The following is a 25,994-nucleotide window of genomic DNA, read 5'->3' on the forward strand; positions in this document are numbered from 1 at the left end:
ATTCTATCTCTGAACTATACTCCCAGCCTGGGATTCAATTTTTTATATCATTGCCAACATGCACTGTTATATCTTTCTAATACATCCATCCTAGGGGGAGTGAAGTGATATCTTACTGTGGCTATGATTTATATTTTTCTGATCACTAATGATGTTGAGAATCTTTTCATGTGCTTATAATCCATTTGTATATCTTTTCTGGGGAAATGTCTATTCTGATCTTTTGCCCATTTTTAAACTAGATTACTTCTTTTGATTATTGAATTGTAAGGGTTCTTTACATATTCTAGATAAAGATCTCATATGAGACATGTGATTTCCAAATATTATCTCTCATTCTGTGGATTGCCTTTTCACTTTCTTGATAGTGTCTTTTGAAGCATAGGAAATTTAAATTTTGATGAAAACCAATTTATTTTTTCTTTCATTCCTCATGCTGTTGGTATCATACCTAAGAGTTCATTGCCAAATCTCAGGTCATGTAGATTTATGTACCTTTAAGTTTTCTTCTCAGTGTTTCTATGTACTTATATTTACCTACATTTTACATTTATGTTTTTGATACATTTGGATTAATTTTTGCACATGGCAAGAGGTAAGGGTCTGACTTCATTTATTTTGCATGTGTATATCTGGTCATGTTAGCACCATTCCTTGGAAAGATCATCCCTTCTCCATTAAAGAGTCTTTTAAAAAAATTAATGTATTTATTTTAATTAGGTATATATGACATCAGAAGGCATTTTGATTCATTGTACACAATTGCAACACAACTTTGAATTTCTCTGGTTGTACATGATGTAGTGTCACACTATATGTGCAGTCCTATATGTACCTAGGGTAATGTTGTCCATCTCATTCCACCGTCTTTCCTGGCCTCATGCATCCCCCCTCCCCTCTCTTCCTTTTGCCCAGTCAAAATTCCTCCATTTTTCTCATGCCTCCTAGGTTCCCATTATGGAGCATCCATGTATCAGAGAGAACATTCGGCCTTGGGTTTTTGGGGATTGGCTTATTTGGCTTAGCATGATATTCTCCAACTCCATCCATTTACCTGCAAATCCACAGTTTTATTCTCTTTTAGTGCTAAGTAATATTCCATTTTGTGTATATATACCACAGTTTCTTTATCCATTAAAGAGTCTTGATCCCCTTGTTGAACTTGGTTGACATGGACACATGTGCTCATTTCTGGACCCCCTACTGGTTTACATGTCTATCCCAAATGTTTTGATTACTGTCTCTTTGTTGTAAGTTTGAAATTGGGAAGTTTGAAATTTGAAAGTCCCAACTTTAGTCTTTTTCAAGATTGTTTTGATTATTTGGAGTCCCTGGCAACCCTATATGATTCCAGTAGGTTTTGTGTTGAATCTGTAGATGAGTTTGGGGAGTATTGTCATCCTGAAAATAAGAAGTCTTCTAATCCGTGGGAAACAGCCTATAATCTTCTTCAATATCTTTCTATAAGTTTTATAATTACAGATTTTGTACTTTTCTTACATTTATTTCTAAATATTTAATCCTTGTTTGATTTTACTGTAAATAGAATTGTTTCCTTTATTTTGTTCACTGTAAGTTTATAGAAATGCAATTGACTTTTGTATATTGATCTTATATTCTGCAACTTGGCTGAACTCATTTATTGTTTTAGCAGTTTTTAGTGCACTCTTTAAGATTTTCTTTATAAGCTCATGCCCTGCCCTTTAAAAAAGAAATGTGACCACAATAAAAAAGGAAACTAATTATTTCAAGTATCATTTTATATCAATTTTTAGGACAGAGGATGATAGCATCCTCTGACCCTGTGGGAATATCTGCAAAGATATGCAGGATAGATGTCAAACATTCCACCTTCTCAATTGACAGTACAACTGATCTGGCAGAATGAAAACAAAACAAAATAAACAAACAAACAAAAGTGTAATAATTGCATGTAGAAATAGGTTCCATTTATATGATTCGTTTTATATGGTACCTCATGAAAAACCCAAAGAAATTTAAAATCAGCTAAATCAAGGTGAGAGAGCAAAATTCAAATCAATAAAGACATTTTGGAAATTCCCCAAAAGACTAAACAGTATTTTTATTAGCTACACTAGGCAAACAATCTGGAAAATGTTAACTAGTTTAGAAAACCAATGCAATGGAACTTCTCTTCAAGCACAAAAATCACGCATAGCCAGCACAAAACATTTCTCATTCAAAAGGTCTTATATTCCCCCAATGCCCCGTTCTGTTGTTTTCTTGTTATTTTATCAGCAGTTTTTGAACACACCATAATTTATCCTCATGTTTCCCAGAAACAGTGTTTGATGACTTGTAATAAAAGTGCTAAAATGATACTTCAGTAGACTATGAGAACATATATCACTATAGCCTGACTCGGATTCTGCACATAACAGCTCAGATTTTAACCATACTCACCACAGCTCACTGGGTCTGGCCCGAGATCGTCTCAGTGCTGCCCTCTTGTGGCAGATGCCGAGAGAGGGCATGGGTAGGCAGCAGGAGGAGTAACCAGGCTTCTTTTTAAAAATCCTAATTGGTGTGCTCTTTTCCCCCAGATACCCTTTGACCAACCAATTTCACTTCTGGGACTTTATTCTAAGGAAACAGAGAAGTATGTAAAAATATATGTACCAGGATGCTTACCAAAATTTTATTATAATAGCAAAATGGAAAAAAAAGGAAATGGTTGAATAAAGTATATCAATACAATGGGGGGGGGGGAGGGAGTCTAATCAGGAAATGTCCTAAAAAGATGGCCAGTATGTCATGATATACACTATGACATTATATTCCACCAAAAGAACACCAAGGACTAAGGAATCAAAATGCATCCACAATTCTTTATGTCCTGGGAATATATTATGGTCCTGTTAGTGATGTAAAAAATTAATCAATTATGTATTTTTAGGAAAAGAAATTGAGATTTATGTACCACAAATACTCATGTCAACTATTCCATTTTCTCAACCTTTATTCTCTAAAACAGAACATTTTCTTGAATTCAAGAAAACTGAGGAACTTTATAAAATATTTAAGTGAGAACTACATTGACAGGTAATGAAGCTAATAAAGTGCTGACTCTAACATCTTAGTTGCTAAAACACTGATGTCCTAAGCAAATATTAATCCATAAGAATGCTCACAATTCATTATTTGAATTAAGTATATACTCAGATAATTCCCAACAAACCAGTTATTAAACTATGAAAAATATTCCTTAGTAATAAATGTAGCTACCTGTGATTTTAATCACTGAAGAAATGAGAAATACATATATAAGAAAAGCTATTCCTAAGTTCAAAGTATAAAAATGAAATATTTAAAATGATAATTATCTTTATAAGTTTTGTTCATTTTTGAAGTTAGAATGGTCACTTTCCTACTTTCATTTAATTCAGTATATGCTGAATTAAATCAATTACACTCATTCAATTCAGCATATACTGAATTAAATGAATTTATTTAATTAATTTTATTAAAATTAAATTTATTAAAGTTCTAGAAAGAAACAAAGTATATTCTCATTCTGGGCTAGCACTAAAGGTTTATTTGAGAAATGAATAGTTCCAGTATGTTGAGGCCTATACAACCATTAATAAATGTAGCTAGGAATCTAAAGTTCTGGTCATTACTAATGATTGGGATGAAAACAAAACAAAAAAAAAAACTGCTGACTTCTAGAATTTCACTTTTCGAATAAATTCTAATACTTACCATTCCTGCTTGTATTGCATACCTACCACCTGCAAGGTGTTTGGTATCATTTTAAAGGGTTTGGATTAACTGTTGGACTATCACTATCTTTGCTCATGAAGCTGAATTGTTGAAAGATGACAGAAAACAATTTTGTTTTCTCCTTGAATGTGACCTCAATTACTGAGTGACAAGTGACAATTGGGTGCCTACCAAGTTCACAGGGAAGGCCCAGTGGGCACAGCTGGATACAACATTTCCTGGCCTGCAGTTCCCATCTCTTGTATGTTTCAAACTCCTGTGTCAACTGATATTACCTACACTGGGCTGATACTGGTCACAATACCACACATAAAGCTCCTTAGGATCCTGAACACTGTTTCTGTAGTGGCAGAGGAAGAGAAAAAAATGTATAAAATGTATAAAAATGTATAAAAAATGTATATACACTCAGTACACTGGAGTGGCCCTATTTGGATTGACAGGAGGCCAGCCATCAACAGACCTCACTCAGGCAGCTCCAAAAAAGAGTCAAAGCCAACTTCAAAAATTTTTGTGATGATTCTGTTTCTATTCAAATTTCCAGGAAGGTCAAGGGATAAACTTTAGAGATTTGACAGAGTTTTAGATTGGCAAATGGTACTGTGTGTGTGTGTGTGTGTGTGTGTGTGTGTGTGTGTGTATTAGTATATATATGCATGTGGATATTACCATGTATAGTATGTAGAAAAGCAAATGTGTATGTGTGTGTATATATATGTATGTATATATGCGTATGTGTGGGTGTGTATATGTACATATATATTCTACTGCAGAGGCTTTCCATGACAGCATAGTCTTGAACCTATTTTAAAGGTAAAGAAAAATCTAAATGCCTATCACTCAGGAAGCGTTTGAAAATGTTTATATTTGTTACCATGGCCACATTTCAGAGTTAAAGGAAGCTGGATGCAAGCAGTGTTTTCTATTAATTGCTAACATTTCCTGACATCTTCTTATGTGTACTAAAGAGGTAATACTTATTTTCTTCTTAAGTCCCCCCAATAATGCAATGAGGTAGGTATGGCTACTTCTTACATGTTTTAGAGGTAACTGAGGTTCTAGAATAATTAAGTGAATTTCCCAAAACCCTAGCCAGTGAATGTCAGATCTATAATTCAAACCTCGTCTGAAACTAATCAGTGCATTTCAGCATCGGATCTTAATTTTCTTCTTCTGGTTCTCATGCTTTTGTATCTTCCTCTTTCTCACCCCACTTCCATGTCTCAATAGGCTGTTTTCATCTTCTTTGGTATGAAGGATAGAATACGAGTATGTCAATTCCTCTCTCCTTCCTTCTCCTCCTTTCTTTTCTTCCCTATTAACAAACTTTCATAAAACATTCTATGCCAAGCTATCTTTTGAGTGCTGGGTCTCCAAGGCTTCTGTGATCCTGAGGGTAGATTACATCTTTTTTTCATTGTGATATTCGTTATGCCTTCCAACACCTCAGGTATAAACTGAAGAATGAATGCATAAATGATATTTAGAACAAAATCCTCCTGTCCAGGAACCTTGCATGCTTGAGGCTACAGCAATAAATTTGGACACCACAGTACATCATACTGGTTGGTGAGAACAAACAAGTTATGGTGAGCAAGGGCATGTATTCATTCATTTGGGGAGCTGCTTAAGAAGCAGCTAGAGGCACATGTTACTAAAGTGCACATTTAATCCTCTTTTTCTTGTACAACTGGGCAGACTGAGGTCCAAAAAATTTTAAAAAGAGATTCAATTATGTGTGCCAGGCTCACCGTGTGCATTTTATGTTGGTTCCTTTGTTCATTGCTTAAAGAACTCTAGATGTAGTTGATTTTTTTCTTTCCTAAATTTTCTTAATGTTAGCCACACGTGACTTCTTTAACAAATATGCCATGTGTGAGATTGCCAAGGAGTCTTCTATTCTCTGACTTCAGACACATAGGTTTTATTTAGAAGTGAAATTAATCTATGTGGAGTATACAAAATGCATCTAGATGTCTCTAGGAAAAGAAAAGTTTGTGACCATGACTTTGTCTTATTTCTGTTCATAAAGATGAGTACCAGAAACCATGTTTGTCTTCATTGTTTATAAACAATGGTGAATGCTAACTGAAGGGACAAACAGTCCTAAACAGTACTTTCTAAGATCTATGATACGGTGTTGCTGCTCATATTGCAAAGTATGATCTTTTGAAATAACAACATCAAAAAACCAAAGAATCCCTAAATAAAAATAGCAGCCACAAACACTGTAGTCTTTGTCCCTGTCCATAGTGACACTCTCATGGGAATACTTTTATTTGAAGCTGTCATGTACAAGTTGTGAAATCAAACTCCACAAATGTTACTTATTCAATAGTGTACAAAGTAGACCTGTTCTTATCTTAGTTTTTATAAACTAAACAAACTCTTAACTGCATGGGCATTCGCATAGAATCATTTTGATCATTATTCTTCTCCATGGTTAGTAATAATCTATCTATCAACCAATCAATCAATCAATCAATCAATCCATGTATCTAAAATACACTTTTTTCCAATTTATTTTTGATGAGAGTGCCAAGACAATTGAATAGGGGAGTAAACAGTCTTTTCAACAAATAATACTAGGGCAACTGGATATACATTTGTAAAAGATAAAGTTGAATATGTATACCACATCATAGGTATAATTAATTCAAACCAGACCATGGACCTAAATATAAGAGCTAAATTATTAGGCTCTTAGAAGAAAACACAGGAGCAATTCTTTATGATCTTGGATAGTTTCTTAAATATGACACCAAAAGTACAAGTGAGGAAAGAAAATAGATTAAGTAGCATCATCAAAATTAAAAATGTTTGTGCTCTAAAAGACACCACGGAGATACTGAGCCAAGTGTAGTGGGTAACTGATGATCCTTTAGCTTGGAACCTTGCATTTCCATAGCCAGTTGAGGGGCAGGAGACAGAGTCTTGAGCCTGAGCAGTAAGGAGAGACCTGGAGGCCATGCCCTACAGAAAGAGGAAGCTAGGAATGGGCATGGTAGTGCAGGCTTATAACCCCTGTAATCTCAGTTACTCAGAAGGTTGAGGCTGGAGAATCACAAGTTCAAGTCTATCCTTGGCAATTTAACAAGACCCTGTTTTAAATCAAAATTAGCACCCCTGGGTTCATTCCCAGTAATGGGGAGGTGGGGTAGAGAAAGAAAGTAAAAAGATAATTCACAGAAAAAGAACATAATTTTCAAATAGTGCATTTCATGTGAAAAGTATATAAAGAATACTTACAACTCAACAACAAAAAGACAAGGCAAATAAAAAATGGGTAAAGGATCTGAATTGAAATTTCTCCAGAAAATATATACCAGTGGACAATAAGCACATGCAAAGATGCTCAGCATCTTCATTCATTAGAGAAATGAAAATCAAAGCCACAGCAAGATCATTTCACACCCACTAGAATGGTTAAAAGAAAAAAAAGGCAGGGTAACATGTGTTGGCAATGATGCACATAAATTTTAACACGTTGCTGGTGGGACTGTAAATGGTGCAGCCTGTTTGGAAAACTGGTAGATCCTCAAAAGGCAAAGCCTCAGGTTACAATACAATTCAGCAACTTCCACCCAAGGAGAATAAAACCTTGTACCCCACACAGAAAGCTGTACTTCCACAAATAGACATCTGTATAATAAACAGTTTGTTGTTAAAAACATACCTTATTACTACACGATGAAGTTTCAGATTGGAGGATCTGAGGATGGAGGTTTTCATTTGGAAAGACAGTATTATTGCTGCCAGTCTGTCTTTGTAATTCTCCACCTTGCCACTGGTGAAATCTTTTAAGTATGCTTAAATTGATATACATTGGGTGTGATCTCATCTATGTAACATTATAAGGAGAAAAAATATCTTAAGAAAATATTCCCCGATTTTTATAACTTATGCTGAGTTAAAAGGAAGATCCACAGAGCTCTAGAATGGAACTTGGAGTATATACCTAGCAAAGTGAGCAGTGGCTGGCAACAGTGGCTAATTTAAGGGTAATTGATAATATTTTAGCTCAGAGCCTTGCATTTCCACAGCTGGTGGAGGGACAGGAGGCAGAGTCTTGAGCCTGAGCAGTAAGGTGAGATGTGGAGGCCATGCCCCACAGAAAGAAAAAACTAGGACTGGACATGGTAGTGAAGGCCTGTAATCCCAGGGGATTGGGAGGCTGAGGCAGGAGGATCACAGTTCAAAGTCAGCCTCAGCAACTTAGCAAGACCTTGTCTTAAAATAAAAAATACAAAAAAGGACTGGGGAGGTAGAGAGGGAAGATGGGAGGGGAGGGGAGAGGAGGGGGGATAGTAGGAGATAGGAAAGGTAGCAGAATACAACAGTCACTAATATGCCATTATGTAATAATGTGAGTATGTAACAGTTGTGATTCTGCAATCTGTATTTGGGGTAAAAATGGGAGTTCAAAACCCAATTGAGTCTAATGTATGAAAGATGATATATCATGAGCTCTGTAATGTTTTGAACAATCAATAAAAAAAAAAAGGACTGGGGATGCTGCTCAGTGGTCAAGCATCCATGGGTTCAATCTCAATATGAGAGAGAGAGAGAGAGAGAGAGAGAGAGAGAGAGAGAGAGAGAGAGAGAGAGAGAGAGAGAGAGAGAGAGAGAGATCCAGCATAAGCACAGTAAAGGAAAACATGTCTGTTCAGTCCTTGGCTCTAAGAAGACACAAATATCTTCCTCTTTTTATAAAAATTGAGAATTCATGAAAACCACGCAGATTTGTGTTTTTCATTTACACAATTGGCACGTTTGCAGAAAGTCTGGGCTCCTTTTAGAGTGGGAGGTCTTGGATGGTGGGTCCCCTAGGAATCTGGCAGAAGAAAATGCAATATTTCTTTCAGGAATTAGTTTCAGGTCACTAAGGACTTCCCCAAATAGAGTCCAGATGAACACGAAGTCACTGTAACATGCACACCTACACATACACAAACAACACAGTAGATTCCTTTGAATGAACCAGACCCAAAGCAAAAATCAGACTTGCAAAGATTTAAGATATTAAAGTTGCCAGACACAGAAATAAAATGTAAATAAGGAAGAATGCACTTCAAAAAATAGACCAGGACAATGTGTAAAAAAAAGATTGTAGAAACGGTAAATAGAATTATTAAAACAAAATACTTGGGAAAAATACTTGATGGATGAGTTACACAGCAGATCAGACACAGCTAATTAGAGAATTAGAAAACTGAAAGAAGAATCAGAAGAAAATTCCCAGAATGCAGCAGAATGAGACAAATATGAAGAGCACAGAACAGGGAGAGATATAGTATTTCAGGAGAATATGGTTTATATAACTAAAAAGTAATGACAATAGCCTCACAGCAAATAATACAACTTCAACAATGACCAGAAGGAAACACAGAAATTAGGTTTTCAAAACACTGAGACAGAAAATAATTGATGTGAACAAAATAAAGATATTTTTAGATAAACTAAAATTGTGTTTACCACCAATAGAATTTCTTCAATGGAGTTTCCAAAAACTGTATTTCAGGAAGAAGGATGAAAGAGATCTAATTTGAAAGAAGGAATAATAAGCAAAGAAATGGATAATAGGCAGGTGAATCTGTATAAATAATTGCTATCTGGAACAACAACAATAATATTGCTAGTATTCATCCAATTTGTTAGGCTTAATAGAAGGCAATTAAAATATGACAACATACTGACATATAAGTCAGTGACCAGAGTTAAAGTGCTAATGTCCTTGGATTATCTGGAAGTGCGACAAAGATATTAATTAATCCATGCATATGTGGAAACTGAAAAATTGAACTCATAGAAGTAGAGAGTAGAATGGTGTTCACCAAAGGCTGACTTGGTTTAGAAGGAAGAGGGAGGAAGAGGGGATGTTATGAAGTTGGTCAAAAGAAACAAAATTTCAGTTAGGAGGAATAAGTTCAAGAGATCTGTTGTACAATGTGGTGAGAACTGTATATGAATAATAATCTATCATGAACTTGAAAATTGCTAATGGAACAGATATTCCATGTTTTCACCACATAAGAGGTACATATGTTGATCCATTTGTTATTTAGCTTGATTTAGCCTTTCTACAATATATACATATATTGAAACATCATGTTGTACACAATATATATAATTTTTATTTGTCAATTTAAAAAAATAAATTGAAAACTTAGGACTTTGGTAATTATGCATGTTAAAATTTCAAGAATAACATAAAGTGAGTAGAAATCAAGAGTTTAACTTCCAAACCAGTGCAGGTTAAATAACAGAATAAGTGAGGACAAAATTAATAAAATGCATAAACCCAGAGGAGGGAAGAAAGAGAGACTTAAATATGTAAAAGCAAAGAAAGCAGCAGATACAAAAATAATGATTAAATGATAGGAAAAACCTCAACATATCAGCATTATGTGGCAAAAAAAACCCAAAAAAATAAACAAAATAAAACCAAAAAAATCCCCACACACAATAAATGTAAATGATCTAAATATAATCTTAAACACAGTTCCTAAATTTACATTTAAAAGTTCCAGTTATATAAAGTTCATATAGGACACGACAGTGTTTTTCTTAATATCAGGCAAGGGAGGATCCCTGATCTAGGTTTTACACTTAAGTAATTCCACTTAAAATATGGATCATGGATCAACAGCAGCAGCCATTAGAAATGCTTTTTCTCAAGTCCCACTCAGACCTAGAGATTCAGAATCTGCATTTTAATAAGCCCCACAGGTGATTCATGTGTACACAAATGTTTGAGAAGCACAGCTATAAGTGGCACAGCTGACCCCAAACACAGGACTTGTATCAAAGACCCCAGGGCACTTCTGTCACTCTTGTCACAGCACCATCTATAATCTCACACATCCACGGCTGGGTCCAGAAAAAGTGCTTCTCCACATATCTTTGAAGCAAAAGGCCACTACCGTCTAAATGCCCTGACTTGTGGATGGTGCCGTGGCTTCATAGTGTGGGGGAGGGGGCAGAGGCAGAGAATGAGCAGAATTTGAGATTGTAGTAAAAGAGAATTAAAAGGAATCTTAAAGGTAGCAGAATACAACAGTCACTAATATGCCATTATGTAAAAACGTGAGTGTGTAACTGATGTGATTCTGCAATTTGTATTTGGGGTAAAAATGGGAGTTCATAACCCAATTGAGTCAAATGTATGAAAGATGATATATCATGAGCTTTGTAATGTTTTAAACAACCAATAAAAAAAATAAAAGGAATCTTAGAGGGAAAAACTGAAAAGATAAATAGGCAGTCTGTTTACACTTTGGAAATGGAAAATAATGAAAATGGATAGACTTCGGTCAAGCAATCCCTATAAAAGTTCTCAAGCAGCATATGACACTTTTTATTTAATGAAGATTCAGTTACTAATCAAAACAATAAAACTGAGCAAGCAAAGTACTCTGATCAAATCCATAACTGGAATAGATCAAATGAAACCTTTGAAATTTGAAAATCTTTCCTCAGTGATTTTACTGAATAAAGACATCAGTATGTATATGGTTCTCCATTTGTGCTCTTGGTAAGCCTTGAAAATATTAGGGACAGCTCTGGACATAGATGAAATGTAAGTACACAGAAAGACTGAAAATTATAGGATGGAAAAGATGTAAGAGGCAGGCACTACCAAAGGAAACCTTAACAGCTACTTTCATATCAGCAAAACAAAAACCATACACAATTTTAAAAGCAATTTAATCTGCTCACAAAAAAAAAGTTTTAAAAGAACTCAATGTAAAATTTGGCACAAGTAAATCAAAATTATATCACTTATATTAAATATATTCACTTATATTAAATAATTATATTTAATAATATATCACTTATATTAAAAGTATGTCACTTATGTTAAAGTGGTAGAATTATGGGAACATTCTCCCTCTTCTAATTTTTCCACAGTTTTTCAAAAAATTTTAGATAATTTTTAGACAAAGAAATATAATTAGTGCAATCATTGACTTCTCTTTATTTTAAAATTTCTATTTCTTCTTGAGTGTGTGTGTGTGTGTGGAGGTGGCACAGCTGGAAGCAGAGAAGCCCCACAGGTCTGAGAACCAAGATTCAGGTGCTGCCATGGGATTGAAGAAAAGGAAAAAGGAGGAAAAGAGCCAGGTGTGGTGGCACATGCCTGTAATCCCAGCGGCTTGGGAGGCTGAGGCAGGAGGATCATGAGTTCAAAGCCAGGCTCAGCCAAAGTGAGGTGCTAAGCAGCTCAGTGAGACTCTGTTTCTAAATAAAATACAAAATAGGGCTGGGGATGTGACTCAGTGGTCCAGTGTCTCTGAGTTCAATCCCTGATACCAAAAAAATATTTAAAAAAGGAGGAAAAGGAGGGCGATCCTGTAGATAGGAAACAGGATCACCAAGTTCACTATAGCACTATTCTCAGTTGCCAAAAGATGGACATGCCCCAGGAATCCACCACAGATGACCAGAATAACAAAATGTGGTATAGCCATACAATGGACTAGTATTCAGTCTTAAAATGTTATGAAGTTCTGACACCTGCTACAACATGGAGGAACCCTGAAAATACTGTGCTAACTGGTGTTCATCAGACACAGATGGGATTAGATGCCCTTATAAGGGGCTTGATGGAGAAGTTGGTTCTCTCTTGCCCTCCTACCTTCAGTCAGATGAGGCCTTCCTTTATGGCAAACATTAGGTGATTACACTTAAAGGAAATATTTAGACTAGTTAAATTCAGGTTACCAGGAACTTGGGGATGGGAAAATGGTGAGTTATTGCTTAATATCTACAGCTTCTCTGTTAGGCGTAGTAAAAATTTTTGGAAAGAAGTAGTAGTGATAGTTGCATAAGACAAGTGTGAACAATGAATGGGACTTTTATAAATGACTAAAATGTCAAATTTTAAGATATATATACAAATATACATACACACACACACACACACACACACACACACACATATATATATATATATATAATATACACACAATAAAAGTATTCAGAAGAACAGGAGGAGGAAGAGGAGGAGAGGAATTATTAAAGATTAAGTGATTCTTTAATCTGGAGTATAAAGGAGGACTTGGGCAGTAAAGCAAAGGACTGAGTTGATAAAGAGCTTGCTGTCAAAGCTCTCTGGTGTTATTTAGACTTGACTCTTTGGAAGCCACCAACCAAGACATACAAATATTTCCTGCCAGTAGACTTCCATGAGAGAGGGAGGCCCCAGTGTCTCTAATGACAGAATTATTCTATCCATGGATTAGAGGAAAAATGAGTTCTGAGATTATGCCAAAATCAAGGTATCAGAGCACATTCTGAAAAGTGTAAGAAATAAAGAGTAGCTCAGAGATCTTATCAAATATAAATAAATAAATAAAGTAAGGAAAAATAGTCATAGAATTCAATAAGTTGGGTTAAAATAAGGAATTAAAGTGTTTTATAAAACTAGAAGATGAAAAGGAAATATAGACAAGGTCACTAATTAAGAAGAAGGTAATACTTTTAATCATGCTATAATTTTTTTTTTAAGAAGAGACAGTTATGTCAAAGCAAGCCTACCCTATCTACACATAGGGGACTGAATTCGAACTATTTATGAACAAGGAATTAAATCACAGAGACTATGTCCAGAAAATAAAGGCATATTCGAGGTCGTATATGTGAAAGGGGCTGCCCCACACACCAAAAAGCTGGTGATCACCTCTAACAGTGTCCTGAAGTGCCATGGTGGGCCACCATCACCACCAGCCACACCCTGAAGCAGCTACTGACAGGTTAGAGGAAATTTAGAGAAAAGGGGCAAGAAGAATTAAGGGACTGTTAGAAATGATGCATCAAACATCATTGTCTGGAACACATTCTGCAGCTGGGCAAACTGGCTGGAGTCGGGGAGAGAGCTGGATGCACCACCACACTGAAAAGGGCTGGAGGGTGTATGTGAGCTGCAGGGGAGAAAGGGGAAGGGGCATGTGGACAGGAGGGAGGATGAGTGTACCTCATGATCAGCATGTGGACACTTCAGCACCAGGACCATGACACATTTCCTAATAATTCCAACTGTAATGGAATATACTTTGGTTTTAAGTATTAAACAAGTGAAGTCTTTATAGTTAGGATCTAAGAGTAAAACTCATACCTACCCACCTTTATGCCATCCATCACATCATATTGGCAAACCACACACACAGATACCACATATCTAGCACAGATGTACAAAAATGGGAAGGAAATATAATAAGGAGTTATATAAACACATCTTGATATCTATGAAAATGTTTGTAAAGAAGTACATGAATGTATCAACAGTAATTATGTTTTAGTGGTAGATTTATGAATAATTGCTACTTTCCTCTTTCTGCCCTCTGCCACTTTGAGGAGACATTAATACATATGCATTTACCACTGGGAGGGGTAACCTTTGTCCTTCCAAACTAGCTTTGTGGCTCTGTTCTTCCCTATTTCTGCTTTGGCCCGATACAGTGAGGATGAAGCGGAGGAAGATTTTCCCAGAAAAAGACATTCCCTATTCTCTAAGATAGTCTACAGGCATAGTTTGCATGAAATACTGCTGAGTTTTGGTCTTCCTAGGTTGGCACAAAATCCCAGAAGACTGATAAAGAAACTTCTGATCCCTTTCCATCCTTCAAAATTTCCAAAGGCTTGGACGCTCCATGGGGCCATTAAGAACAGTCTTTCACTTGCAGACTAGTCAATATTGAGATTCATAACTCCCTCGAGGGCCAGAGCCTGCTTATCGTATAGCAGCACTATAGCGCTCATTCCAGAAAAAAGCCAGTTGCTATTCTTCCCCAGTTGTCATGGATTCTAGTCAGATAAACTTATTTTTGACTAAGTTCCTCTTTTGAGCATTGATATTCTATTATCAAACAGGACATCAGGTCATATTTAAATGTAATAACATCACATGGCTCTGAGCCTTTCTAGATACTGCAGAATCCCTGACAATCCACCCTTACTTGCCATTTTGGGACCCAATCAACATTTCATGTCTGTACATAGGCAAGAAGCAACAGATGCTATTTGTCATTGGTTCTTTTCTTGGTTCTAGGTTTAATTATATTATCCTTACCTGTTATGGCTTTGATGTATCACCTACAAATTTAAGGTGTTGCCAAACTGACAGTATTAGAAGGTGAGACTCTAAGAGGAACCAGGCCACAAGGGCTCCTCCTTCATGAGATTAGATGTCTTCACAAGGGAATTCCACAGAGGGAATCCTTCCACCTTCAGCCATGTGAGATCATGGTCACCCTCCCCATCCCTGCAGAATGCAGCCTTCACCAGACACCCAATGCCTGTGGCTTGATCATGAACTTCCAGATTCCAGAACTATAAGAAATAAATATATATGTTCTTTATAAGTTACCAGTGTTTGTAGTTCTGTGATAGCAGTGCAAAACAGATCAAGACAACCCTTCACCACTGCAGGCTTATTCAGTGGGGATACCCTATTCTTCAAGGTATCTTTCTCTGAGGCTTATTTCTCAATTTCTGGATTAAATAACTCATCACATTTCATGCTGAGCCCAAACCCACATACAATTGTTAATGAGAGTAGTGGACATAATTCTTCAAGGAATTAGTGATGCCTAGGGCACCAAAGTAAATCTTCTTGCTGTGGCTGGAGCCTTGGGAACGGGAACTACTCACAAGCTCCCACTCCCTTTTCCCTTCTCTGTGTACTGGACTATAAGCAGCATGTTATCATTTTCTGTGCTTTCATTGTTCAAAACTCGTATAAGTGGAATAAAAAATGAAATGAATCAGCTTTATGATTTTCAGTGCAGAGTGGAACAGATACCACTTCAGGTAATGTGAGACAACTTGAGTATATCCCTGATAGCAGCCTGGCAGGTGTGACAATGCCAACAACTCCAGATATGGTCCCATAAACCTGAAGTTCATTTAGATGTACAGTATACATTTTTGTTCCCAATCAAACGCTTTTGAGTGAATTAGGAACCAGACTCCCTCTTGACAAGTTTTACATTACTTTATGGCCAATTTCCTTCTGATGAAAGTGGAATGGAAACTTTCCTTAGAAGTTGTTAACAAACTTAAGTGATTTAAAAGAACGGTAATTGCTCTCTCTATAGTTATGTGGGAAATGAAAGGAGAGGAAACCACTCTTTACCCATACTTATCCAATGGATCTACACCTGGTAAGATTTATTATGCAACAATCTCCCCTGACAAGATTATTCTAGAATAAAGTCTGCCTACCCCACTGTAGAATTGTTACATAGTAAAGTTCCTGCCAGCATATTTATTTCATATCCCACTGGCTCTGCTGCAGGTGGAGGGTTTAATTCCTGTTGCCACCAGCATGCATTATGGAGTCTCCATGAACAGCTTGTTTCAGTCCTAACCATAACACCACTGCTTCCCGTTTTGCTCAAGTCAGTATGTGGCATTAAGATGCACAGTAAGGTTTGAAATTAGGCGAAGTTAAAGTGCCATCTGGGAATCATCCTCAAACTCTTTTCACCAACTATTATTGGGAGGCAATCTTGAACCACAAACCTTCTGCTATTAGAACAGCCTCATTCTGTCTGTCTGCATGAACACAGTAGGGCGGGCAACCTCAGAAACTTCGGGTAGGCAGAAACTTTAGGTGTCTTCATCCTCTGGCCACCTCTGGATCATTCACTCCCTCAAACCACAACAGCAGCCTTTTAACTGGTCCCACTTCTCATAACCCAGGACTACGCCAATCTATGCAATGTCAAAGCCAGAGTGACCCATTAAGATACACATCTGATGGAGTTATCATATGCTTTTCCTTTTACAGATTCCCCCAAAGCCTTCAGGATAAAATCCAGTCTCTGTAGCAATGTAAAGATTTCTATCCAAATCTGCACTGTAATTCTACTTCTCTGCCTCTCCAATAGATTTAAGTTCTGTGGAGGCAGAGATTACACCTTATTCATCATCTGTTGCCTCCTGGGTCCTGGACACCACCAGCATGCACAGTGCTAGCCACAGGACTAGCCACAGTGCTAGGACACAGTGCTAGCCACAAGATATTATTTTAATAAAGGAGGGAGTGAGAAAATATTGTTTAACCTCTTCTCCAGACTAGATCAGGCCTAGAAGTAATGTGACTTACAAGTTAAAAGCTTGGGTATGTCCCCCTGCCTCCCAGGTTCAGAAACTGTTCTCAAATATGGGTGTCATTGCATCTCAACACCTGTTCTACCATTCTGGAAGGGTCATCAAGTGATGTTCTATTTTAAAGGGAGAGAAGAAATTAAAGTTATGCAAGGCATTTATGCAAAGTCCTTCTGCCCCCATTTATCATTTCGGTCCATTCCCATAAGAAAGTCTATGAGCCAGACTTGCTATAATCATGACAGGACTCTGCCTACCCAACATATAACAAAGACTTATTGAATTTTGACACATATAAGAAATAGTTCAAGGTTCTGGAGATACCAGCATGGATAAATTACATTATTGGCTTCAAGAAGTTAGTCTACTCCTAGAGTAAGTGTAAGGACAAAGAATTGCAAAATAGTGTGATCAGAGGCAGGCACAAGATGCCAAGACTATTTCAGTACTTGCCAAAGCATACTAATTATAATACAGTCATGCATATGGTATAATGACATTTTGGTCAATGACAGACTACATATATGACAGAGTCTCATAAGGATATGTCACCAAGTGATGTTGTAGCCATCTTAATTTGTGTAAGTATATTCTATGATGTTTGTATAAGAATGAAATAGCCTAAAGATGCATTTCCAAGAAGAGTCCTCATGGTTAAGTGCCATGACTAAATTTATTTCCTTGGATGGTTTACCCATGGTCAGGAATTAGGTACTTCATCTTGTTTCCTCTTCCCCATCATGTCAATACATGGTAGATGCTCAGCCAATACAAGGTTGATGGACTGATGCATGGGTGGCCTCAGGGAATGTCAGATCTACTCTACATGAAGGTTATACATGGGAAAAATTTTAGAAAAGAGATGCTTGAGCTGGATCTTAATGAATGATTAGTTCCTTACCTGGCAAATTAAAGGAGAAATGGGTAGTTCTTGCTGAAAGAAAACCTGGTAAGTGTGAATCAGCGAGCTGTGTTTCCAGGGCATGTGAACCTGGGCTGAGGGGAACTGTGGGAGGTGAGATTGGAAAGTAGGCCAGGCAGACCCTGTCGAGCCTTCCTAAGGTGTTTGAACTCAATCCTCTAGGCAACGGGAAGCCACTGGAAGCATGCAAAGAACATAAGCAGATCTGTGAATAGAAGTGCAACAATGCTTGCAGTTCAGCCAGTGGAGACGTCCCATATGTGCAATTAATTTCCAGAATATGCTTGCTTATAAAAATAATTGTTTAACTCTGCATTTCAGGCTACCCGAGTACACTCAGACTCTGTGAGGTTCCTAGGAACTCTACAGACACCTCCCTACCCATGAAGAGAGAATATAATAATTTTTAAAAAGTTTCCTTTTCATTCTGAGCTACAACAACTATCAAGGTTAATTTTCCCTACCATAGATAAAGTGGTTTTTTATTTGCCTGAAGTAATTCAGAGTAAGTATTCTATTTCAGAATTTAGGGGGAGTCAGTGATATTTGCAGAATGGCAGTTCCTCAAACAGTTGGTTAACTGAGTCTCCTGATGATGTTTTCTTCCCCACTGTGGAGAAGGTAATTCAGCTAAATGAGTGGTCTGGGCATGGCATTTTCTGCAAATAATTAAACATGACACTCCTTTTGGCTCCATGGACTTTTTAAAGGCAAAATCCACTCTTATTTGCAAATTGCTCAAATTAAATTAGTACCATGCATTTCATGCCACCTTTAGAGTACCCATTGCAAAGTCAGTCATTGGTGGAAGGGGCTTTTTAACTATCTAGAGGCATTTTCTTATATTCATTTTAGAATAATAAGATCTTTAAATATTTATTTCTTTCCTATAACTGGGTATGCCAGGGCTCTTCATTTTAATAAATTCTGTCCAGATAACGTTGAGTTGCTGCTTAAAAAGATATTGGCACTGAATTTCCCTATGGTAGTGATGTTCATGTCAGAGACTCACATTTTATCCCTAGCTCTTCCACTAACCCATGACCTTGGGCAAATCATACAATCACTCATGAATTCCTTTTGATGATTTTTAAGTATCCCATGTAGCTTGAAAATTCTGAGTATGTTTTAAGAGATCTGATTAGTGCAAGAAGGTAGAACTACAAACTGTGGCAGGAGAAATTGATATTTATGATTTGAAGTCACTCCTTTTCAGTAACTCTAACGTGGTCAGAAACTTTTGAGGTATGCTTATGTTAGAAGAAATTTAAAATCCGTACATAGATAATACTCATTCATTTGACAAATATTTATTGAAGGCTAAGGCATTAATGTTAAGGCCTGGGAACACAATGGCACAAAAAGAGAAAAAAAAATCCCCAGCTTCCAAAAGCTGCCTGTCTAGCAGGGAAGGCAGACTATTTTAGACAAGAAATAACAATAAACCAGAATAAGTATTACCATGGGATTCCAGCTATGAAGACAAAACACACAGCTCAGATCTAACCTGGGCTACATGTCAGGGGACGCTTCCCTGTGGCTGAGCTGTCTAAGCTGAGAACATACATCCCTGTGATTTTTATTTGGGAAAAATAGAGCGTGCAATAAAAATGTTTATTTGTCCCAGACCCAGAATAAGCATTTAAGATTAAAAGAGCTTGTGGAAAAGAATTGGAGTACATCTTATAAATGCCCCCGTCCCCAAGTTTTAGTAATCATTTGATCATAAATTCACTAGCTCCCAAGGGAATTCTTCGTTTGGATCAAGTTCAAGGGTGTGGGTAATAATATTATTTAAGAGATGATCATTCACTGTCTTTCTGTACTTAAGATCCTACACAGCTTCTCAAAGAGTATATAATGGATATACTTGTTGATGGATGATATATTTTAACATTTCAAAGGCTCTTCTCATTTTTAATCTCCCTTTATCCTAATATTTGCAAGACAAGAATTATATTTCATGGCCACCTAACCCTAAAGGCTTTGGAAATTCACCTCTAAAAAACAGGTACCATGTTTCCAGGACAGATCTGGTTGCAAATATTCTGTCAACACAATTATATTCATATTCATCAGAGCACAAATGATGAGATTTAACTTGGATATGGTGGTTACCATATGTTACAGAGATGGTCAGACCAGGTTAGTTCCTTCCAAGAGTCCAGGAAACCCTATGCGAGGGAGCCAGGTCAAACTAATCTGCTAGGAACAGGAATATGATAGTGCCCTAGGATTACTATGAAGGGAATCTGGAAATATGCTCCTAGCTGTCATGGAATTAAAGAAGTTTTTGTATTTTAAATGTTAAACAAACACTTCTCTTGTTAAAAGTAACCACCTTATTGTAACTCCTTATCCATTAAAAAATAGTACATTTCTTGATTCCTTTTGTTTGATGCTTTGTGACGATGACTTCATCAGCAGCAGCAGATCACATTTTGTAATACCTGCTCACTGAAAATTAGCTCACTTTGAATTTCATTGAGCTCCAAATGGTCTATCAGGCATTGGATTATTCCAGTGCCATCAAATAGGGTCTAATGAATGACATAAACTTGTCTATGAATTTTCTAAAAGGGGAATTCTTATTCCATATATTTTTTTTAAAAGTCATATGACATGTTCCTTTATTTCGGCTTTGGATAATTAAAAAAAAATTCTTGCATTGATTTGTTTTATCCTTCTAACTGGACATCTAGGATTCATAGTGATAGTACTAGTACCATTATGTCTAAGCAGTTTTGATTTGTCTGAATAACTGAGTGCCTAAGGAAGGAAAGAGCCAAGGACAAAGCCATGGTTTTGGTATATGTGAAAACTACCCCTGGGGGCTACTCCTGAGGTGGGGAGATAGCTGCTCAGCTTCAGCCCCCATTGATCACTCTCGGCCCTTTCATAAGTCATCTCAGAAAAGGGCAGTCCATGTGACATGGGCCTTCTGTGATAAGGGCCTGTCCACTGGAAAGGGGAATCTGCTCACAATTTCATTTCACAGGGTCCACCAGATGGCAAATGACTTTATCTACCCTGACCAGATCCAGACTGGGAACTGAATTGCATTCTGTGTCCCCATACACTCTGCTACAAGACTTGGACCTGTCTTTTGATAGTTGCTAACCAAGTTTGTGTGTGTGTGTGTGTGTGTGTGTGTGTGTATGTGTGTCTATGAAAGAGTGGTAGGGGTGGGGGAGAGAAAGAGAATTTGGTTATCCATTATGCTACAGTTCTAAATGCAGAAGTTCTCACAGCCATGAAATTTTTTTTTTCCAATTATATCTGGCCAATCTAGTTAGAAATCAATGGCTTCCAAAAAATAAAAACTAGGATAGTAATGGCAGAATACAGATACAGTAGCTGCAGTGATGGACATCCAACAAGATGTAAATGAGTTGATGGAATATTTGTGGGAAAAAGGTCTGAGAAGAGGACTGAGAAAGACTAAGAGAAAAACGAAATGCCTTCATTATTACAAGAAACTCTGAGTAACCTTCATTTAGTCACACTGAAATTACAATTGCAGCTCACATCGTTTGTGAAAGAGGAAATAGGGAATGTGACCATGGAAAGTGGTATTTTAAGCTCCAACACATACAGCTCATCACTGACTTGACTTGCAGGGTATCTTTCAACAACAACAATGACAAAAAGCACATAGTGATTTAATCTCAACAGTAATTTAGTCTGCAGCCATATGAGACAAGACTATCATTGCAGACAGGCTGTAATTTGTAAAATTCAGGTTCTGGGGATTAGGACCACCTGTTGAATTTAATCTTGGAGTTATAATGTTAATACCATCATGTAACTGAACATAAACACTACATATTTATCAGTCTTTGGGACCTCCAGCTACAGAGATGTGAACCGTTTCCTAAATAGTATGTGTAACTCTCTCAAGACTCTGTAAATCAATGGCAAATAAAAAGTCTGTTGGAATTCTGATTCAATATGCAGCAGCATATGGCTTCGTGGTCATCACATTCAGCAGATCCTATAATTTTTCTGAGGCCTGATGTGAGAGTGAAAAAAAAAGCAATCTGAGTATCATCTGGCAATATAATAAGAATACGAAGGCTTTCATTTCTTACTCTCCCTGGTGTTAATCATGGAAAACAATTCTTAGCAATATTTTAACAAATGATTTCCGCATCTGCCTAAGAAAGAGTATAAGAAGATGTCAAACAAAACCTAATAAAACAGCAAGTTTTGGAGTAGACATAAACATTTTACACATGCACCTTCAGATGGCCAAAGGAAATGGAACTCTGCCTAATTTCCAGCCAGCTAAATAGTAGCAGTAAAGAGGTTCAGTGAATAGATTTTGAGCAGAAGTTATATTTAGTTCTGTGGGACAATTTGGGATATTGAGTAAAGAGAAAATATGGATTTTAAATATGCATTTGTTCCTTTGCTTGGAACAGGGTAAACTTCCTTGAGAACTTGGATATGGAATTTTGTGATATGTTGGTTTTCCATGAAAGAATTCTCCCATTGATAATGATAATGATTTGCATAAAAGATCTTTTTCTTGCCAAGAATTCCAAAGATTTTCACACAATATTTATCATTCACATAGCACTTCACAGTTTATAAAATTCTTTAACTATAAATTATTTATTTTTTTTCATGTAGAGTTTCAATGCTTCTTCCAAAGTAGAAAAGGAATGTTCTTAATTTTAACTGTACAAGGTCTGATACATTGAAAATAGATAGAATTAAACGTCTGAGTGAATAAACATTATTTCGAAAAGGAGAAACTATCCATATTCTTAACTGGTATCTGTGTAGCAGCAGAATACAAAAAGGAAAGTATTTGAAATATCTTGCCAAAAGCAGATCAAATCTTTCAGTAAATTGATCTTTTTGGCATTCCTATTAATCAAAACTTCACAAATGTTAGATAGCCATTTCCACTCAACAATTGCCATGAAAACCTACAAGTTCAATTCATCAGACACAGTACACATAAACATTACATACATCCATAGTCAGAAGCCAATGTCAAAACTTTCCTAGAACTTCAGCCCTCATGGGGTTGCTTGCACAAGCAGATCCAAAGTATATAGTCAATTGACAACCAAGAAAGAAAGCTGAAACTGTGATTATAAAACCTACCATCCCCTGATTTTGGATTTTAAGTCAACCAGACCCCACCCCCCAACAAAATAATCTTTTTCTACTCAAATTGACCCCTCCTTTCTGCTTCCCTGAAATTTCAGTACAAGTTCCACCTTTTCAAAGAAACCTCCCATGCTCCTTCTAAGAGGACTGTGGTCTTTCTCCTCTCTGCACCCCACAGTACTGTTTATACCTAACATTTAATATACATTTATGTATGGTTTATCTGTCTATACATATTTTAGGACACATTGCACCTCCACACCCAGGCATTCTAAGATCCCCAAAGATGGGGGTTTTTGCCTTGAATTCTTTTGAGCCCACTAAATCCTTAGCATTATTCATTGCACAGGTGAATGGCAATATTTTTATTGTCACTTTTAAAAAGTTTGGCTTTATCACGCAAGCTAAGAGCTGTTTTCATACAAAAGGAGCATCTGTGAAATATTACTTTAATTCACAACCATAAAATTTGGTAATATAAAAAGTAAAAGAGTTGAGAAATTTCAAGAAATTCTGTAGCTTTATAGAGTAGATACAGAGTGGAAGTATGCTTTAATAAAAATATATTAGCATCTTCAAATAGTGAGGGATGCATTTAAACTGCATTAAAATTATCTTCAAAATCAGGAAACTTGATTAGGATTCTCCCAAAGGCTTCATACACTGAAACCAGAGATTTATTATACCAGGGAAGGAAGGCTCAATTTTTAAAAAATTCATCTTATTAATTATTAGCCAAATCATGCAGCAGCTTCCCGGAAGGCAGAGGAAAACAGGCTTTCAAGCCAATAGAAGCTGAGTTTGTGCCTCAAGTCTTCCGCGCCTGCCTGGGCACCGCTCCCCAGGGCTGAGGTAATTCAGCCCACAGCAATCCGGAGGAAAGATCAGAGGGGAACCTGCGAGGCTGAGCAGCGACCACTAGCTAGGTTGGCTGCGTCTTCCCCTCCGGTTCCGAAGGGAGGAATGCAGGGGCTGTTCCTCGCACCCTCTGGGTTTTCCTCTCATCAGGGCGAGACTTGGTTGCCAAACCTAAGGTTTAAGCAACTGGACACACACCATTAGCTGCAATCCCGGTGCTCAGAGGATTCTAGTTTCAGGACCGGTTCCTGCTAAAGAATTAGGCTTTGGGATCCAGTCACCGCATCCCTATTCCCTGAAAAACTTTGCATCCTTCTCCAAATAGGAATTCCTACCAAGTAGGAAGTAGCCCACTCCACCCGAGCTGGTCCACTTCCCATTCCAACCTCCGAGAACGGCACCCTACTCACGGCGCCTCCCAGCCCCGGGAAAGGGGAAGGCTCAGGTGTGCGGGATCCCCAGGCTGAGTGGCGGGCAGGCTGGCGGGCAAGCAGTCACCTTGTGGTCCGCAACGCCGAGGTAGCCGTCCAGCGGCCGCGGTCCCGCGGGGGCTACAAGGCGCGGCTGGGGGCTGCTCTCCGCCGCGGGCTGCGCGCTGCTGGTCGCTGGCGCCTGTTGTTGCTGCTGCTGCTGCTGCTGCGGGGGCCGCTCCTTCTGGCCGCCGAGGCTGCTGTACACGAGCAACAAGCTGGTGCACATGGTGGTGAGCGCTAAACACACTGCCAGACCATGGCGCTGCGGGCGGGAGGGAGAAAGAAGAGAACAGCTGAGTGTGGACCCGGGAAGAAGGTGCCCCGCAGGGACACGGGTACAGCGGTCCCGCCGGCGAAGGAGCTCCACCCGCGGGGGGTGGCCGGGGTCCCAGCTCCGGTGAGCGCAGCCGGGGCAGAAGAGACACCTTCCCAGCGAGTAAGGCAGGGCATGCTCCCTGCGCGTCGCTGCTCTCGGCCGCCGCTGCAGCCCCGATCTCTCGGTAGAGGGCAGGTAGTGCGCTGCACCCAGCTGAGGGAGGGAGAGCGCGCCCGCGGCGAGGGCATGGGTGGGCTTGCACTTTGGGAAGGGGACCCTCTGCCACAGCCAGGCTGCTGGAATCTTTAGTCCGTGCACACCCTTTTTCCTGGGCCCCTGGGGCTCTACCCTTGCGATCCTTGCAAGTTTGAAATCCGGCAAGGAAACCAAGAAAGTCTGCAAAGGTCCCCCCTCCCCGCCCCTCTTCGTATTTGTCAGACTGTTGCTTTTGGGCATCCCCCTGCCCCAGAGCAATCTCCCCACTCCTTCACCGCTCCTCCAGCTCTCCGCCGGCCCCTCGGACTACTCGCTGGAGATTCGGGAGCCGAAGCAACCCGAGTACTCCTCCCGGATTCCGAGCCAGGCAAAGCCTGGGAATCAGAAGGGGGCGCGGAGCAGGTGGAAAGTTGTCCCTTCGTAACAGGCGACCTCGCGACACAGGTTTAGGTACCGCTCGCGCCTCTCCGGTGCGCCCTGGGTACGGTGAGCTTGAGGGTTCTCGCTTCTGCCCAGCAGAGTTGCAACAACTGACTCACCATCAGGGTCTTCATTTTGGGCACCTCTTTTGTGCGGAATCCTCAGGCACGCGCGTCCGGGGCTACTTTTTCTTGGAGGGTTTCCATGGTGGGTGACAGAGCAGAGGCGGATCCGATTTTTGCCCGGCAGCTGGCCGCGGCTGAGCGAGTGCGGGAGCCTCGGGACCCGGGAAGCGCTGCTGTTGCAGAGATTAGACACAGAATTAAAACTGAACCGGACCCTCGTAGTCTCTCAGTGATCTACACAACTGCCGCCTGCCGCCGCCTGCTGGGTCCTAAAGACCTCATCATTCCCCCCACCCCGCCCCCAAATAGTAATCTTTTCAGCTGACTGAAATTTCTGGGGCGAGAGAGTTAACCTTGTCGCCGTACCCCCTTCTTGGTTCAAGGACTTATTTATCTTTTATGAAGTCAACAAACAAAAAGGAAGGAGAACCCAATTGGATCTTGAATGTGATAGCGATTTGAAAATTTGCAAACTAAATTTCATGTTTTGTGATTTTCATAAAAACAAGTCAAAGCCCTATTTATATAGCTTTTGCATTTTATATTCACGGGCCTGGAGAAATCTATCATGAAATGTTTTTCCTAAACTATTGTATTTTTTCAGTTTTCTAGTTGTGAGCTTTCTAATTTACTCTCCCCCCCCCTTAGTTTTACTTTTCCAAATTTATGCAATTCTCATGCAA

At 38.5% G+C, this 25,994-nt stretch overlaps 1 protein-coding gene across 2 annotated transcripts in view; it reads right to left on the minus strand.

Annotated features, from left to right (window-relative positions):
• The window catches only part of ST6GALNAC5 (ST6 N-acetylgalactosaminide alpha-2,6-sialyltransferase 5), a gene marked incomplete at both ends in the record, with an annotated part of 163,331 nt that extends 138,011 nt beyond the window's left edge, over positions 1-25,320 (minus strand). For both annotated transcript variants that reach the window (XM_081305228.1, XM_081305229.1), the window contains 2 exons: positions 24,260-24,496; positions 25,306-25,320. In XM_081305228.1, the coding sequence (XP_081161354.1) occupies positions 24,260-24,496; positions 25,306-25,320 (252 nt within the window). The remainder of the gene's footprint in view (positions 1-24,259; positions 24,497-25,305) is intronic.
• Between the last annotated feature and the right edge of the window lie 674 nt (positions 25,321-25,994).

This window comes from Spermophilus citellus (genome assembly GCF_964194105.1).
Source record: "Spermophilus citellus genome assembly, chromosome: 9".
NCBI lineage: Eukaryota > Metazoa > Chordata > Mammalia > Rodentia > Sciuridae > Spermophilus > Spermophilus citellus.